At 33.7% G+C, this 13,362-nt stretch overlaps 4 protein-coding genes across 6 annotated transcripts in view; 2 read left to right on the forward strand and 2 right to left on the reverse strand.

Moving 5' to 3' along the window:
* Positions 1-935, reverse strand: part of LOC108972492 (probable protein phosphatase DDB_G0282105) — an 84,474-nt gene extending 83,539 nt beyond the window's left edge. Inside the window, exon 1 of the mRNA XM_018939108.1 lies at positions 706-935. The gene's annotated coding sequence lies outside the window, so the exon portion shown is untranslated. The remainder of the gene's footprint in view (positions 1-705) is intronic.
* A 3,722-nt stretch (positions 936-4,657) lies between these two features.
* On the reverse strand, positions 4,658-7,508 carry LOC108972476 (vacuolar protein sorting-associated protein 37A). The gene is made up of 5 exons (XM_018939083.1): positions 6,806-7,508; positions 6,540-6,732; positions 5,588-5,966; positions 5,372-5,523; positions 4,658-5,149 (listed from the first exon to the last, which is right to left on the reverse strand). The coding sequence occupies exons 1-5, from the start codon at positions 6,910-6,912 to the stop codon at positions 4,955-4,957; spliced, it is 1,026 nt and encodes a 341-aa protein (XP_018794628.1). The 5' UTR covers positions 6,913-7,508; the 3' UTR covers positions 4,658-4,954.
* Positions 7,509-7,619: 111 nt separating this feature from the next.
* On the forward strand, positions 7,620-8,308 carry LOC108972477. The gene is made up of 2 exons (XM_018939084.1): positions 7,620-7,854; positions 7,912-8,308. The coding sequence occupies exon 2, from the start codon at positions 7,914-7,916 to the stop codon at positions 8,247-8,249; it is 336 nt and encodes a 111-aa protein (XP_018794629.1). The 5' UTR covers positions 7,620-7,854; positions 7,912-7,913; the 3' UTR covers positions 8,250-8,308.
* Positions 8,309-8,392: 84 nt separating this feature from the next.
* LOC108972475 lies at positions 8,393-12,907 on the forward strand. Of its 3 annotated transcripts, none has more exons than XM_018939082.1 (8): positions 8,393-8,566; positions 8,707-8,814; positions 8,924-9,025; positions 9,084-9,481; positions 9,552-10,117; positions 10,174-11,040; positions 11,289-11,642; positions 11,703-12,907. In XM_018939082.1, the coding sequence occupies exons 2-8, from the start codon at positions 8,719-8,721 to the stop codon at positions 11,843-11,845; spliced, it is 2,526 nt and encodes an 841-aa protein (XP_018794627.1). In that variant the 5' UTR covers positions 8,393-8,566; positions 8,707-8,718; the 3' UTR covers positions 11,846-12,907. The 3 variants fall into 3 exon arrangements, with proteins under 3 accessions (XP_018794627.1, XP_018794625.1, XP_018794624.1); XM_018939080.1 differs by having other exon boundaries at positions 8,565-8,653; XM_018939079.1 differs by lacking the exon at positions 8,393-8,566 and having other exon boundaries at positions 8,609-8,814.
* Positions 12,908-13,362: the final 455 nt, after the last annotated feature.

Below are 13,362 nucleotides of genomic sequence, written 5' to 3' on the forward strand. Positions count from 1 at the left end.
AAAAATTTTTTAGAACGGAAAATTAGTGCTACGTATGATTCTCTTTTATTGTCCGTAACTGCATATAATTGAAAATATAAATATTTTTAAAAGTGAATTAAAATTCTTTTTGTGAAGAAAAAATATTGAAAAAATTTTTTAGAACGGAAAATTAATGCTACGTATATACATTATTGTCCGTAACTGCATATAATTGAAAATATAAATATTTTTAAAAATTAATAATAATTAATAAAAAACAAAAACTTAAATCCCATATTTAGAGAGAAAATATGACACCTAAGTATAAACATAAATAGTATATGTATTGTGTATGCACGTAAGCTTTAATTTATGCCTGATATATATGTATGCCACAAGTAGAATTTCGCACTTTAAACCCAACAACGCATGTTACAAAAGAGAAAAGTAGCAAAATATTGCAGCTGCGTAGTTTTTTATAAAATTGTTGTTCGTATTCTATGTTATTTTTTTCAACTTTTAATGACACTTATGTATGGGCTTATAAGTGCGTACACAAGCACTTGCGTTTTTTGTTGCTTCTCGCCTTTTCAACTGCAGTTATTGTTGTAAGGATAATGACACTTGCACACCCACTTTGACTTACATACGAGTACATACATAAGTATGTATACGCACATACATACATATATATGTAACTATTTACAAGCAAGCATATTTTTGGCAACAACACAGCGCACTTACAATTTTGTTGTTGGCACGTACGTCACTTCAACTCAAGACAGCTTTCTTTAAACACCAACAATTATTTTCGTTTTCAATTTACAAAGTTTTCGCACACTTAACGGTTAATATGTAACAGCAAAAAATCACAATTTCTCAACAAATTTTATTATTGCACTGCGATTATTTCCGTTTCGTTGAGCAGACGTGTTTCGCGTTTCGCTTTTCAGGCGTAACTGTCAATTTTTCGTTTTCATTTGCCGTTAAACTCGTCCAGTCGCCACATAAAGCGCTCGTTACTGTGCGCACGTCGAACATTTTCGGATTTTCCACAGCAATTTCGTGTGCTCTTATTAGAGGTATGTATAGTATTGTTGCTGTTGCTCCAATATGTAAGTGAGCGTCAACGCTGCTGTTGTTTGTGGTGGCTTATGCTGTGGGCATGGAGTCCACGGTGTGAGCGCCAACAATTTGTATTTGCTGCTGTTGTTATTTGTAAAGCATTGCGCAGTTTGCGCTTATCATCTGCAAATCGCTTGAAGCAGCGAGTGAGTAGTCGGAAGCGGGTACTATTTTCATATTCCCTATGTGTTTGTGATTTTTGCTCCATATTCTCTCAGCGTTTGTGGAAAACGACATTGTGTACTTGTTACTCTCTTTGGGGCTCCACTGCAAGTTAGCTGCCAATTTGGAAACTGTTGCGGCTATACTACAGGTCGCATATAATCGACGTTTTAATCGTTAAATTTAAATAATTTAAAATATATTTTTGATAAGCTGTTTATACCTAGAACAAGGTTATTTTGTAACAAATAGAATATAGAAAATATATGCAGTTATGCATAAGTAAATGATTAGCATGACGAACTGAGTGGAAATAGCAATAGCAATGTCTGTCCTTATAAACGCGAACTAAGCCGTCATTTTCTTCTCAAGATTTTGCTTATTCGAACCGCTGATATCGGACCAGTAAAGCATATAGCGGCCATGCAAACTGAACGATCTCGAGACGTTTATTTCTTGTATTGACCAATTTTGCGACGAGCGCAAATTGCCTCGCGATTCCAGACTGTTCAGAGCATTCTTCACATACACACCTGATTATCCAGTTTGGACTCCGAATTAAAAAACACATACATATATACTATACTAGCTTTTTACCCGCGGCTTCGCCCGCAGTGGAGCCATTAAATAAGTATGAGGGATCAAGGGTAAGAGTATAATACGAGTAATAGAAATAAATCAAAATGATAACTAAATTTTATTGCTTGGCTGAGATCAACAATTTTTAAAAATTACTACAGACATTGAAGTTTCAACACCTTAAAATATGCGTATTGAACTGCAACAACAAATATGAAAATATATTTCACCGTAACAAAAATTTATAACTCTGAATTCTAACAATTTAAAAAAATAAAATACAAAGTTTTAATCTATGATATTTTTGTAGACAATATTATAAATTTTCTCGTCGTGTCCAAATATGTGTAAATGCTGGGCATTAGATACATGTGAACAGGCTACATAAAGTTTGCCATGAGAGAGCATGAATTTTCTAAATGAACTCCTGCTACCTGTAATGTTTGTCCTAGTGCCTTGTTTATAGTAAAAGCAAAGCTAAGCTTGACGGGAAACTGAACCCTTCTAAGTTTGAATGGAAGTTCAGTGGGAATAATTCTGAGAGGGTTTGACGGAAATCACCAGCCAATAAAACTACCATGCCTCCCATTATATCTGTATTATCTCGAAAGTCCTGGAGAGTCCAGTTTAAAGCTTCTATAGGCTTCTTGTGAGACATGGTACTTTCATCCCACACTAAAAGTTTGCATTCTCGCAGCATCCTACCTCGTGAACTATTTTTACTAAAATTACAGATGGGCGAATCTTACTGTGCCAAATTCAATGGTAATTTTAAAACGGAATGTGCCGTACGACCGCCGCTAAATAGCGTCGCGGCAATACCTGATGAAGCTAAAGCAACTGCTATTTTTTATTATTTTTTATTATTTAATCAAAAACGTTTTTCCAGTTCCTTCTGGTGCGTCGAGCAAGAAGAGTCCACCACTGCCGGAATCTATTTTACGTAAAACTTTATTGAAAACATTATTTTGCTCTGGAAGTGCTATGAAATCATAATCTAGCTCACGTGCAATTTCATTATCAAAATTATCCATATTGTCTCGTCGATGGCTCGACATGCCAAAATCATCTAATTTTTTTCCAACCATCGTAAAAACCTTGTTTTCGCTTATTATTCTCTTTTTATTTTAGATATGTTCATTGAAAGTAATATATGTGTGTACTTGCTGCAGTTGATGTTAAATATCTTCAGGTTAGAAAGACCGCAAGAAGATAAAAGCGTAGCGTAAAGTTCCCTTATTTTATCTGACTATCGGCATTGTACAGCTTCCTCCATAGTTTCGTCCCAATGATTGTCATTTTCTAACAGTCGCCGAGCTTTACATGCTTCTGGTCAATTCCGGTAGCGTAGAGGCAGCTATCGTGGGAATTGTCTGCCCACTTTCTCCTCCATTCCACCACAATATAGGGTTCCAATCAGTCGGCCAGCTCGTTTTCGGCTACGCCTTTATACCGTGGCACCCTAATCAGATGTACTGCAACTGAGAGGCTGTCCAGCTTCCTATTAACTTCTCCATGAATAGCGTACTGCCCACTGACTTTTAGCAAAAGCTTCTGCTTAAAAAAAGCTCCGAAAAAATTGTAGTGTGCGGTCCTACAATACTAGCACCAATAACTTTCGATGTTTTCGAGCCGTTAGTGTACCACTAAATTATGCTGCCTCTGAATAGTAGATCAAGGTCAAGAAAGGCTGAAGCTAACCTTACTGACGAGAATAACTTTAAATTTTTTGGTGAAGTTTACCCTTTTTGTAACGCTGTCTCTTAGAAGAAAAGCCATTGGTGTATCTGCACCTAAGACCGCCATTTGTTGAGACGAAATTACCTTCCCTTTTTCATACCCGTCTACCACCATGAGCAGCATGATATACTTCGCTTTCTGATTAATTACTATAAGGAACGGTGTGAACTGCAGCATCACTTTAAGTGCTGCGTTTGGGCAAGTGCACATAGCCCTAGAGGCCTTATGATCCGACCACGAAACACCATATTTCCTGGACCATTAGATGATTTTGATGACAACAGACTTGCGCCTTGCTACCTAAACAGGGTCTAGATCACCGCTACAACAACAGTAAAGAAATTATCACCATTTCCAAAACAGAAGTGGATTTTACAGTAGTCATTCATATATGTACATACTATATATATTTTTAGTCATAGGTTTCTCAAACAACAAAAACAGAGGTGGATCTATAGTCATAGGTTTCTCAAATTTGTTTAACAAATAAAGATTATTTGTTATTTCATGTGCGTGTTAATATTTCAAACGCTTCCGTCAGACACGCGGAAAAATATATTTTATGTTAGTTATAAATCGTAGCGCCTCCTCGTTACAATAACAACAAATTAGTTAGTATTTTGGCTTTAATTCAATTTATTGCAATAAATAAAATATACACTTATTGCCAATAATTTCTACTTATTACTAACTTGCTAATGAAATCACAATATATTAGTTTTCTTGTTTTTTTTTTTTTTTTTTTTGTTTTGTTTTTTTTTTTTTTTTTTTTTTTTTTTTTTAATTTTTTTTACAAATTTAGGAAATTAAATGTAATTCACTCACAATATTGGTATGTATGTATGTAAGCATCAACGCGCTTATTTACGAGCGCAGAACGCGGGGTGGCACACGCACTCACAATTTCGCGCAACTTATTTGATTTATTCAGTCATTACTTAGTCAAAGCAATGGAATTCGTTTCCGCGGATCAATAATTTAAAACAAAAAATATTTTCGATTTTCATATATTATACTTAATTTGTATTTTTCTTCACAAGAAAAAATCTAACTTATTTAAGTTTAGGTGTAGTTTTACTGCTTGACTATGATTGAGAGTAAATTAATTTTTTTTTTTTTTTTTTTTTTTTTGCTTTTGTTTACATGAGTTGGACACCAGCACGCACTTTGACGTTTTACTAATGACATTACTTGACACCAAATACAGTTGGACCAAATTTATATGCAGATCATTTGGTTAAAAATTGTAGCTATAAATTAAAGCAATTTCGCGCTGATAACTTTAAATAGTTTGCGCAAAATTCATAATTGCTATATAACTGCCATATGCCTTATAAAAGCTAAATCACTTGCAGGCAAGTACATGTTTAATACAAATTTGCATCGCTTACATAGCGGCGCGCTCCAAAGCCGTCAGCTGATGCCCCAAGCGTTCCTCCTTGGCCTTACGCTCGGCACTGACTTTCTTCGAATGCGTGTAGTTATTTAAAAAAGTTTGCACATCGATTTTACCGTTCAGAAATTGCTCTACGTGTCGATCACATTCGCTGTCCGCATTCGAGGCGGCAATTTGCAGCAATTCCTATAGAGTAAGCATAGAGTAAGAGTTGCGTGGCTATGTAATATCGGAATATTTAATATAAGTATGTATAAAAATCAATAAAAAAAAAATAATGAATTTAAAAAAATAATAAATAATAAATAATAAAATAAAAAATTTATAAAAATAAAAATACCAACTTATACTTCCGTGGTAAGCTAAATATGCACTATTCAGGGTATACAAAAAATAACAATTATTTACGCGTATGTGTTGCGGTGCGTATTCCTCTGACTTCTTTAAGTACTTTTTGTTCAGTTGATCACACTTTTCACCGAGATTTTTAAGCGCTGTAACATCGTCACTTAGTTTTCGTTTTAATTCGACCAAATGTGTTTCTTTAGATTCATTCTCACCTATAAATACGAAATTGAAAAAATATTATTATTGTAATTTGAATAAAACATATCCCGTACGCACGTGATATTATCTCCACTTGATTGATCATCGAGTCAAGTTCTTCGTTCAAATGCTGCACTACAGACATCTCTTCAATGAAATCATCGAAAAATTGCGGATCACTGTCGAGCTGCTTCAATTCATCTAGCGATAATGTAGATAGGTTTGGCAAACTGCTTTCATTGAGTTTACATGATTTTGTCGAATCCAATGGCGAATTCTCGTTACTGCTATCTAATGATTTTGCGGCAATTGTTGTTGGCGTAGCTGTGGCGTTGGCGTTGCCCGCACGCGTTGGTATGTTAATGGGGCTACCGGAATTTACAATGGGTGGGGGAAAGCGCTCGAATTCGCGTATAATGGCCTGCACAACGCGGCCCAGATCAGAATGTGGAGAGTACTGGAAATAAAGAAAAGTAATGTATATATATTATATTATGTTTTGTTGATGTGTATTAAGCCTGGAAACCCGGTCCAATATATAATACCGCAATAAACTGTGTAACTCTTTACGCAAATGTAGAGATACTTTAGCGTTTTTCTGTACATCATGGCATCATGTAACGTTCTAAAAATGCGAATGCCGGTAATTACAACAAAAACAAGCGGAAATCTGCACGTGAAAAAACGTCTAATACATGTATGATTAATCCAGCATCATGTATGCTTATTAATATTATACTTGCAAATATATACACATATTGCCATACGTATGAGTATTGGCTTCTTATCCTTGATAGTCGCATGAGTATGCGCGCATAGAACCTTGAATGCGTACAAAAACAGGCAAAATATTTCTGCTGAAAAATCGTTAATATGAAGGTCAAACAACTGTCAATCAGTTTTATGGAAACAAGCAGGAACTGTTAAATATTTCCAGTGCATCCTTGACCGCTACTTTTAGATTTGAAATAGAGGTTATAGCTTAATATGAAAAAGGGTCCTTCAAACTCTAAGCACACCGAATACTTACATTGAGTAAACCAGGTGCCGTTTCAACTTCACCCGTCGTCGCATTAACCCAATGATGCTGTACAGTTGGTGATATAACTATTTTGGGTCGCTCATTGGGAAAATTCACGCCGAGTTGGACTGCAAGTACTAATGTACGTCCACACGTTTCGAAATGTATACAATACTCTTCTTGTTCTGTCACTTCGACAACACTGTAAAGCAAATATTTTATTAAATATTTTAATTGTATCAATAAACATAAAGAAGTATAAATTTATAACTCACTTGTCGTTGAATACTTTAAGTGTATCTATTTGGCGTTTGCGAAAATCCAAATTCTTACATTGTGTTTGCTGTTGCTGTGCGGTTTGCTGCCGCGGAAGCATTTTCATATGCAAAATTACTCAGGCCTTAGATTGGTTACAGCTTCTTTACACTTGTGGTTACTAACCGCCAACTTTTCTTTATTTCTACTCAAGTATTTATTTTAAACTTTTATTGTTATACACATAACAAAATAATAATTATACGTTTTCCTTAAGTTATTTATTGCTCTCTGACTGGAAAGTGGTCTGGCTAAATAGATTTTATCTTTGCACTCTTTTATTATTAATAAATTTCCAATATTGAGTTATATATGCTTATTATAATTGAGCTTAGGAGCTGAGGAAATTATTGTATTGGAAACACTTGTTAAATTTCTGTATCTAAATTATATGAAATTATTTATTGTATTTTATTTTTGTGGTTATATTAAGAATTTTGCAAAAAAAAATCAAAAATTGATAAATGTATAATAAGAGAACTGCTGGAGAATAATTCCAATTTCCACAATAAACAAAAAACGTATGACGACGTCAATTAAAAACAATGTTGCCGTATCAGATGTTTTTTAAAAGGAATGAAAAATACGCAAGGATATGCTAGTGTTGGTAAAATAGTAGAGCTTTCAAGGCGTTCAATCTGTACCCAGCAATTATGCCAGAATTAGAGCAGATATCGTTAATGTATGTACTATAATATTTTTACCACAAAAGAAAAAATAAAAAATCCAAAATAATAGCAGAAAGAGCGAATTCCGTTCCTTCCGTTATTAGGTTGCAGTTATAAATGAAAATATAAACAGGAAAGCTGAATATATCTATATAGAAAGAAGATAATGCTATAACGTTTTAAAATGTTTAAAGTACAATCGACATAAAAGAAAAAACTTTTCAACATAATATTCTTAGAATAATCACTTTGCGTTTGTTGGGTTATGCATCAATGTGTTTGATAACATCAGCTGATTTCGAACGGGTCCATTAAATTTATTTGTCGATTTCCAATTTGAGGTAACAGAAGTAAAAAGTGTATATTTTTTAATAAAATGAAAATATTCATCTTTTAAGTAATGGCACTCTTTGAGTTGAAATGGCTGCGGCGTTGGGTACGAAGGCATACAAATCCCATAACGGAGGATAGTGCACTATTGTGGAAAAGACGTCTAAGTATCGGTTATGCGCTACTCGCATGGAATGCTTTTGGATTTGTCTGCTACATGGTCTATACCGGACGAAATGATTGGGCAAAGTATTATGGTTATAAGAGTGAAGAGGAAGCTAAATTAACACCCGCTCAGCAATACGCTACACAATTGAACGTTAATAAAGGAAAAATTATACGTTTCTCTGGATTTAACCGTGTCGGCGAGAAAGAATTCGATAATACAAGTGAAAAAGTTGAATAATTAAATTTTTTAATGAAAATCGTAAAGTTATCATGAAATAAAAATAACTTAAAAAACCATGAAAACTTATCTACATATAAGTGTTTTATTTTGACAATCAAAGCAGTGAACAGCTGTGGCACATTCTTGCGTGACAGAGTTGCTTCTGTTTATCATATTTGGCAATAAACTTAATAAATATTCAGGAAATTATTTAATTGCATTAAAATATTGGGAAATGTGAATAAATTATAAATTTTATTTTAAATATATTGTTGAATTGTTAATATGCCAAATGCACTGTAAATTTAAGTAACCATTTTGTTTTTGTTGGAACGGTAAGTTGGCATTATGAAAACAACAGCTAACTTCGGCAGCTTGGCATTTGTCATTTATACATAAAAACGGCGGGCAACATTTTCAGTGTAATAAAAATTTATATCATTTTATACTATTTATATATGTATTAAATTTGAAGTTCAATGTAAGTATGAAGTGCGAATTGTGCGGTTCAAGTCGTCGTGACAGTATTAAATATGGCGAGTTTCTGACAAAAAAAGGAAAAGGCGTGCATACCAATTGCTTGGTTAGTTTAAGCACGGTTATGTGCATGCAAAATCTAATTGTTATTGATTATAATATTTTGCTTTTCTTCAATGATTTTACATTAATCAATTTCTATTTCATTACTTTAGTATTTATCTTCTGGCATTATACAAAATGGTAAAGATGAGGAAGGAATTTTGGGATTTCTACCGAAAGATATTGCGGCAGAAAAAAAACGAGTATCGACTGTTGTAAGTGTCACAAAATATGTTTAATCGTTAAACCATAATATATTATTTTTACTTTCAGCGATGCTGTTATTGCGGAGAAGTTATGGCCAACATAGGATGTTGTGAAAGGCGCTGTCGTTTAAATTTTCACATGATTTGTGGCATAGAAAATGGGGCCATGAATCAATTTGTTAATAGTTTTCGTTCTTTCTGCCATCGACATGTACGCAAAGTTAATTATCGCCCAAAAAAAGACGATGAATGCTGTATATGCTTTGAAAAAATCTTCAATGAAAGCACTCGCTTCAGTGCGGTCAATATGATACGTGCACCATGTTGTCGGAATGGTTGGTTTCACAAATACTGTCTACAACAATTTGCTAAAAATGCAGGATATTTTTTTAAATGTCCGCTTTGCAATGATAGCACAGATTTTAAGCGGAATATGTCGCTGAGTGGTATTTTCGTGCAAAACAAGTAGGTGGCCGTTTCTTTACTTTATGCAAGCTAAGAAATATATATAAAACTTTCTATTTTTTGGTTATAGAGATGCAGAGTGGGAGATGGTTCCCAATGCGTATGCCGAACTGCTTGAGCGACCCAGTGTATGTGCGGCCGAAACCTGCCATAACACAAAGGGACGCGGTCAAGCGCAAAACTCAAATAATCCATTCATCTATTGTGTAACATGCGGTTCTGTAGCAATGCATCTTCATTGCACCCCACAACGCAGCCATACATTTGAATGTGACAATTGCAAAAGCATACTGCATGCTAATAGTGGCCTGGAAGCTATGGAGACACACCGTCACTTTATAGTAGCAACGGACGGTGATGATGCAGATAAAAGCGAAGATAATAACTCAGATATAGATGTGTGTGGCAGTATTAGTGAGGATGAAGTTGATAATGTAATAATTCAACGAGCATATATTGAAAATGAAAATTCAACACACATAATTAAACTTGATGACGGTTTGAATTACTCTGATGATACTACGATTGAATGCCAAATGCAACTTGCTTATTTGTGCAGCGCTGATGAAAGACTAGTGGATGTTGTTGAAGAGCAAGAAAATGTCATTATTATGCAGGACGCAGACGAACACAAAGGTAGTTTAAATTATTTCTATTTGCGTATAAAAAAAAAAATAAATAAAATTTTTTAGTGCTTGATGTTAATGCAACAATTGTCGACGCAGCCATTAATAGTGCAGAAAACCAGGACAGCGAAGAAAATTATGCTTTAAATATTTCATGCGTTGCACAACGTACACGACGAAAATATGTTACGACGTATATACCCGCGTGTGAGGATCAAATTGATGAGGATAATAAATCCACAGCCTCATATAAGTCCTCCGAATGCTGTCAAGTATTTGAATATGATGACGGCAATGACGTAGCTAACGATAATACGAAGAACCATGTATGTAGCACAGAACAAACGAATGAGAAAATAAAAAATCCTTTAGATATAAGCTGTATAGCGAATCGCACCCGTCGCCGATCCATGAAAAAAATCGAAGTTAAATCAGAGGAGAAAAATATTTGTGAAGATAATGATACCTATGAATACATCAGTTTAAGCTCACACAACTCATACCAACCGAGCCAAAGCAGTACCTTCTTTAAGTCTGAATGCTATGAAAACGAAAATGGTCAGCAGATTGGAAATGGTGACAATCATGGTAATAGTTTAATGACTTACTTCTATCAACTGTTAAATGAAGTAAAGTCCAATCCGCAAACTAAACATACGCAAACCGAAAATAGCAATGTTGAAAATGTGGACGAGATTGAAGTGAAATCGGATCCATTAAATACAAGCTGCATCGCGAAACGCACGCGACGACGATTAAGTTCTGTAAATTTAATTGATACAATTAAAGAAAAAGGCGAGGAAGCACAGGACGCAGAATCAACAACCAACAGTGTCACCAGCTCACAGGATTCAGACAAATCCTCTCTGTACTTTGGTAGTACCACTGAACATCAAACTGCAGCTAATACTGAAACACACTGCCCTGATACTGGTAAGAACACCACTAAATTTGCAATCATAAATAATAAGTATAATGTATAATAATTGTTTTATAATTTATTTTTATATATTTTACTTATTCCTTTAATTTTTTTCATTGTTATATTTTTTATTTAATTTTTTGTGGCTGTTAAAATTTTTTAATTATTCTTTTGTACTTTTTTTAAATTTAATTTTATTTTTTAATTTAATTTTTTTTTTTTGTAATTTATTATTTTTATTTGATTTTTATTATGCCAGATACTGCCAGCAAGGTAAAGCGAACTCACAGTCGTAAGCGCAGTCGTGACAGCGTAATCGAAAACGCAAATGTTGATGCACAAACCAATACTATTTGCAAAAATAGAGCATTAACGCCGAATGGTATACGCCCAGCTTCCAGTAATGTGCTAACATCGCCTGCTTTCACACGTGCTCATAGAAGATATCTTCCTTCGCGGCGTTTCATAGAGAGTGCAGATATGTATAAAACACACAAATCGTTGTTGGGACGCTCTCCAGTAACCAAATATGAAAACTGGTCAAACATAAAAGAATCCAGCGAAGCTTACTTCACACCAAATTTTATGCGCGTTAATGGAAAGCTGAAAAGCGGTAAACAATACGTGCAAATTAAAAAAAAAACATACTCATAGTAAAAATATTTATTTCCAGCTTTGAAGGAAAGCGCTCAACAGCAACAAAATCCGCGACAAATAGCTGCTGCGCAGACGCATTTTTCGCGTAGTTATCAGCTGCTTTTAGAATGCAATGAAAATCACTACGCTAGCACAAGTGCTAATGCGCAGCGCGTTTAGACAAGCATCATGTCCCTCTAATGCAATTTAATTTTAGTTGTATAGTTTATTAATTTAGAATTATAAGTATTCATTACATGACTTATTATTAAAGCGGTTAGATCCTGAGGCAAAAAAAAAAATTGCGTTAATGAGTAAGAAGCACTATTCACATTTCGTTCAAAGTATCAGTAGGTATGACATCTTGTTAATTTGTATACTTTTTTTACTTTATATCAACCCACGATTCTGTTATATGTATAAGGTTGTGTTAAGCATTTTTAACACATACTGTCATGTTCAGCTGTTTTTTATGATTAAAAATTGTTTACACATTCCAACCAAGCAAAAAATATATTTGTTTTTAGTAATAACTGTATACGAATAGATTGTAAATCAAAAAAGTTATTTCTTGCTCCGTAGTAACACAACCTGTAAAAAACTTGAATCGTGGTTCAAAGAGGGTCAGAGAATATAAATATTTGTTACATTTCTACTTTGTTTAGACTCCAAATTGTATTAAAATGTCAAAATCAGCCGTTTAGTTTAGTTTTTATAGGTTTGTTTCTTAACTGCTTACAATCTCTAACTGGCCAAGTTTCTGCTTGAAAAACGTTCTTAACTCAAAAACCCAGCAGAAGAGAGCGTAAGAAGCGGATAGACCAGCCGTTTCTTGCTAGTATAAAATTGCTACTGCCATATAAAGAAGCTGTTAAAACCTCCTTAATAAAAAAACATAATTTGTCTATTAGTTGTTAGTTTGTAAGCGATTGTTAAATTAAAAAAATAAAATATTTACTGAGGTAATGTAACTGCTTGGTTCGTGTTATTTAAAAGTAAATTTCACTAATAATTCAATGCTGTATTTATATAAAAATTAAATATTATTTTCAAATAGGGTAGTTGGTGTATATTTATTCAGTTGCAATATTGTTATATATTCACAAAATATTAATACTTGAGACTTTGAACCATCCATATAGCCAGTTGCAGCTTTATTGAAACTTAAGGACTACGTAAGATTGGTCTAAAGGATATTTTTAGTTCTATTAAAATAAAACATTGCATTTTGTTTTCATATGAGTTCATTGAATTTCTTATTTTTCAATAAAACTGCATGTCATAAAGAATATACAATGTAATATAAAATATTTTATTAATATAAATGTGTTGAAATATATTTATTTATTTTTATTTGAGCTGTGCATTTTTAACATGTAAGCATATTGGGAGAAATAATTTCAAACAAAAATAAGAAAAAAAAACACACAAATAAAAAGCCAAGTACTTGGTTTTGGTCGTTCAGTGTGGATGGCAGTACAAACGTATGCTTTAATGGTGCGATCCAAACGATTTGCTCAGAGATATACTTCCATTGACTTGAACAATGATATATGCCAAATATCGTGAAGATAGTAGTTCGACCCAATCAATTTGTTTGAAGTTTGTACCGTTGCCTTGAAAAATAATCTATTTTTCTTCAAGATATCTCGTCATATAAGGAAGTTTTCCAAACAAAATAACGGTTTTGATCGTTT

This window comes from Bactrocera latifrons, unplaced genomic scaffold, assembly GCF_001853355.1.
Source record: "Bactrocera latifrons isolate USDA-ARS-PBARC rearing strain unplaced genomic scaffold, ASM185335v1 scaffold_4, whole genome shotgun sequence".
Taxonomy (NCBI): Eukaryota; Metazoa; Arthropoda; class Insecta; order Diptera; family Tephritidae; genus Bactrocera; species Bactrocera latifrons.